Source organism: Octopus bimaculoides, chromosome 2 (assembly GCF_001194135.2).
Source record: "Octopus bimaculoides isolate UCB-OBI-ISO-001 chromosome 2, ASM119413v2, whole genome shotgun sequence".
NCBI lineage: Eukaryota > Metazoa > Mollusca > Cephalopoda > Octopoda > Octopodidae > Octopus > Octopus bimaculoides.
The window spans coordinates 70,374,271-70,379,524 of NC_068982.1; the positions used below are offsets into that span (position 1 = coordinate 70,374,271).

A 5,254-nucleotide genomic window follows, 5' to 3' on the forward strand; every position below is an offset into this window, starting at 1 on the left:
AAAAAAAAAAAAAAAAAAAAGAGATATAAAGTATGTGTGTGTGTGTGATGATATCATTTGATAGTTGTAAACGAGTGTTACTGTCTTACAAGCAGTGTTATCTACGTCCAATCTTCCATGAAACCATGTCTGCTTGGAAACAAGTGAGGATTGGCAATAGGAAAGGGCATCTGATCATAAAAAATCTACCTCAGCAAATTCTGATCTGATCCATGGAAAAGTGGATGTCAAAAAAACAATGACGATGATGTTAAGATTTGAATCAAATGCTTTTGTCAGTTTAGTCACTTAAATAATAAAATAACCTGTGATGCGTAAACCCTAAATTGATTCGTTTATTTTTTTTTTTACTTTTTTTGTATATTTTGTTATTTTTCTGCATACTTTATATACATTTGGAAACACATCTGTTTTATTTACTTTTTTAATTTTTTAATTTTTGCTAAAAGTTGATCCCTGCGTCCATCCCTCTACCCGATAATTCCAGTGGATACAGTTTTTATTATTCCTTATTTGGAAATAATGTCTGCAGTGAGACCTTCACTGATTTGATCAACCCAAAATTTGTGCCTGAGAGAGCATCTGTGAAGATCCGAAGCAATCTAGATGTTTTATGTCTCTTCTTTGCAAATCAACCTGGCATCCAGGTAAGTCATAGATCAGTGGTTAACATTGGTTTATAGTTTCTTAAATTGGTTAATATATCTTTTAAAGCAGTGGTTCTAAACCATTTTTTACCTATGGACTGCTTTGGTTACTATTTATTCTGGTGAGCCCCCATAGCCATTTGATGTATAAAAACTAGTCTTATAGATACTGCTTTCAAAATTCCTATTTTGTTTTTCACATATTGACTTGCGTAGGTTTGCAACAGCACTCTCTGAGAGAACATGTTTCAGTGGCTGGAAACATGTTAAACTATGTAAAACATTTGTGGTGTGATGGAGGAAAAAGACAACAAGAAGCAAAAGGACAGAGTGAAACGTTGGACCTTACCTTGTCGACCGCAGCGGAGTACACGATCGCTCTTGATCAAAACACGTCTTTCTCGTAACCTGTCTGTTTTCTGACTGACGCACGTGCTGGCCTTCGACCGCGTGTGGCCAACTTCCGGTCTGGCTTCACTTCTGTTTGCCTCATCCCTCTCCACCGACAACACACAGCTCATCACAGCCCATAACACCACAACATTAGAGAAAGAGACCTAGTTGTTTCTTGCAATAAATACATCTAAGGGCAAAATTTTTTGCATGAACCTTTAAAGTACTACTGTGGATTTCCAATTTACTATTTGCTTGCATGGCCCCAACAGAATATTATATGGAGTCCCAGGAGTCACATGAGCACTGGTTGAGAACCACTGCAAGGCATTAGGAAAGGCATCCAGCTGTAGAAACCATGCCAAAGCAGACGTTGAAGTTCAATGCAGTCTTCTGACCTGTCAAATCCTGTCAAGCCATCTAGCCCATAGGTTTTTAGTAATATAAGCTTCTTGAAGCACTCAGCATGGAAGACATGTTAAAAGATGACAACGGCTGTGATGATCTTTCAAAGCTAAAATATGGTAGCAAGTTGGTAGTCAGGTAGTCATTAGTGTTGGATAGAATACCTTGCAGTATTTGTCCCAACTCCCTATGCTCTGAATTCAAATCCCACCAAAGTCAACGTTACCTTTCATCCTTTAGGAGGCAAATTAAAAAATACCAATCTGAGGCAGTGGATTGGTAGAATTGTTAGAGCATTGGATTAAATGCTTTGTGGTGTCTCTTCTGGCTAAAAAAAAAAGCCTCCAACAAATGTATATTTTTCAAAAGATATGGATAGCACATTTGAAATTTGAACTGATTCTATTAAAAATTGATGCATTATCAGGTGAGAATTGTTAATTACGTTTATTTCTAGAGTTAACATTTAAATAACAGCGAGAGGACATCTAGGAGTCACTACCTAGGTAGTCTTTGAGCTCTTAGAGAACGAAATGGTCTGAGACACTTGTTTGACAGTTCTTCCTCTGAAGATTTCTCCTGCTGTCTGCCTGCCCCATAACGATTTTCTTCTCACTGTTTCTTTTGTGATTCTGTTTCAGGTTCATTTTTGTTGTGAGGATATATCGTTTGGACATTGTGAAGTACCTTTAAATACTTTACTGAAACCAGGCAGCACTGAAATCTTCATGCGACCAGTTGTTTTAGAGGGTGATTACACGGTGAGGTTAAAATACAATTTCTTTGCAGTTCTGCCTGTCTACCATAGTTAATAATTAAATAATGTAATATATATATATATATTTGGCAATTTACCTCAATGTGTTGTCTATCTACTGCAAGATGGACGACCGATGAGAGTTAAGTCCCTTCCTCAAAGATATAACGAAGAATATCGGTGAGAGGATATGAACTGTGAATCTTTGTTTGGCCAGTAAATTAATATCTCTCAGATTCAGAGAGTTGTTACTGTCATGGCTAAGTGGTTAAGAGGTTTGCTTCACAACCATGATGTTTCAGGTTCGATCCCACTACATGGTATTTTGGGCCAGTGCACTTAACCTTGCCTAGGGTTGACCCAAGTCTTAAAAGTGAATTTGGGCAGACTTAAAATGTATAGAAGCTTGTTGGATGGACTGTTTAAAAGATTAATCTATATTTTTATTTCTTTAATATTTATAATTATAATAAATATTAGCACATTTCCTTGCATCTTTTATTTGCTTCAGTTATTGGACTGTGATGAAGCTGGGGCACTGCCTTGAAGGGTTCTAGTTGAACTGATTGACCCCAGTACTTATTTTTGATGTCTGGTTTTCTGTCAGTCTCTTTTTGTCGAACCACTAAGTTATGGGGGTGTAAGCAAACCAATACTGGTTGTTAAGCAGTGAGGGTGTGTGACAAACAAAGACACATATCCACACGTGCACACACATGTGTATATATGTATATGTATGTGTGTGTGTGTGTGTATATATATATATATATATATATATATATATATATATATGATGATGATACATACGCACACACAGTATCTCACACAAGTATGTACACCCCTAAAAGTTTTCTGTTACTCTGATAATATCGAAGGAAATCACAAACGAAATTTATGTTCAATAAAATATATTGTACATGCAAACATTATGCAAATTTAGAACATAAAACAATTGAACGAAATATTAATTTTCAAATGTTACAAAAATATGTACACCCTAAAGGAAATTTGCTATATTCAGTATTTTATCCACTTTTTTTTTTACTAAATTCAGATATTGCTGATAATTTCAATTCTGATAAATTATTTCTCCTGGCATTTTTGCACCGGTCCTTGTTATTGCATCTGCAGGATTTCTGATTTTTATACCGTGGTAAAAATCTTCAGAAGTACAAAGCTACTGGATGGCTAAGCAATAAACATCATCCAGGTTGCCCTTGTAATTTTAACTGCACGTAATATTCACCACATCCAATGTTGCATGATGGATGACAGGCATCGTACCACTTCATCTTTGGCTTGAGAAATGTTTTCTGTTAGTGGAAAGAGTGTATCCACCTGAATAGTTCACTGAAGTTTGAACCAATGTGGTCTTCATGGGCACATTCCTCATAGGAAGCCTCTCCTCACTACCAGGCATAAACCAAGTTGTCTTTCTTTTGCCAATACCTATGTGAGTAAGGGGAAGGAGTTTTGGAATAAAATTCTTTTTTTCCGACAAGACTAAAATCAACTTGTTTGTGTTAGATGGTATTAAACAACTATGGCAATGACCAGGTGAAGATAATAGCAACAAATGCATCGTACCTACCATGAAACACGGCAGCAGAAGTGTTATGCTTTGAGAATGCATGAGTGTGGCTGGTATGGCAGGACTCACATTTATTGAGAGAACAATGGATTCAAGGCTTTATTGTGACATATTGCAGGAAACAATGTTGAAAAGCATCAAGGAACTAGAAAGACATTCCATATTCCAACATGATAATGACCCTAAACACACTTCAAAGATGATGACTAAGTTTTTATCAGATAAATAGGTAAAAGTATTGCCTTGGCCTACAATGTCACCTGATTTAAATCCAATAGAACATCTGTGAAATGTTTTGAGAAGGAAGGTCGAGGAGGAAAAACCTCACAATGTGACGCAGTTGAAAGACATCATTCAGGATGAATGGAAATTGATTTCATTGGTTATATGCAGAAATTTAGTTGACTCTATGGCCAGAAAACTTAATACAGTCATTGAAAACAAGGGCGGTCACAGCAAATATTGAATATAGCAAATAATCGTTTAGGGTGTACATATTTTTGTATCGTTTGAAAATTAATATTTCGTTCATATCTTTGAAAATGTTTATTGTTTTGTGTTCCAAATTTGTATAATGTTTGCATGTATAATATTTTTATTGAGTATAAATTTTGTTTGATTTCCTTCGATATTATCAGAGTAACAGCAATTTTCCTAAAATTTTTTAGGGGTGTACATACTTGTGTGAGATACTGTGTGTGTGTATGTATGTGTGTGTGTATATATATATATATAGTTGAAATTTACAGAAAAAAAGGACGAAGACAGGTGTATAGACAACAAACAGGTGTATTAGTTTAATGCTCGGGAAGGTGAGAAAATCTTTTACATTTCGAGCCTTTGCTCTTCAACAGAAAGGAACACAAAGAGATAAACAGAGAGAGAATAAAAATTCTTTTGGAGCTATACACACACACACACACACACATACACACACATATTTGCCACCATCTCTCTTTTCTTTTACTTGACCATCCCATTTATATTTTCATCCCCATCCCTTGTGAGTATGCCTGGCATTTTGCTACCATCTCTCTCTCCTACTTTCTCTTGCACTCCTGCTGTCTCTCACTCTCTCTCTCTCCATCTCCTCCTCTTCCCTCAGGTTGGGTAACCATGTATCTCCTTTACAGCAACATACTTGTTCCTGTCCTCATTTTCTCTCTCTCTCTCTCTCCCCCTCTCTCTGGCCAGGTAACCATATACCTCCCCTACAACAAGAGACCTGTTTCTGTCTCTCTGTTTTATTATAACCTTTCATCATCTGACACAAGAGCCTCTCCTCCAATTCCCCCTCCCCTCTCAAAGGATCCTTGTCTTGCAAGTTACTTGGTGACCCCTGTCAGTGCTGGTGCCACTGAAAAAGATTCATTTAACACTGTAAAGTGGTTGGTGTTTGGAAGGGTATCCGTCTGTAAAAACCATGCCAAACTAACCTTGCCTGTGCTTGTGCCACGTAAA

At 36.7% G+C, this 5,254-nt stretch overlaps 1 protein-coding gene across 1 annotated transcript in view; it reads left to right on the forward strand.

Moving 5' to 3' along the window:
* The window catches only part of LOC106875327 (centrosomal protein of 120 kDa), a 45,425-nt gene that overhangs the window by 7,947 nt on the left and 32,224 nt on the right, over nt 1–5,254 (forward strand). Inside the window, exons 5-6 of the mRNA XM_014923416.2 lie at nt 450–647; nt 2,087–2,206. Of these exons, the coding sequence (XP_014778902.1) occupies nt 450–647; nt 2,087–2,206 (318 nt within the window). The remainder of the gene's footprint in view (nt 1–449; nt 648–2,086; nt 2,207–5,254) is intronic.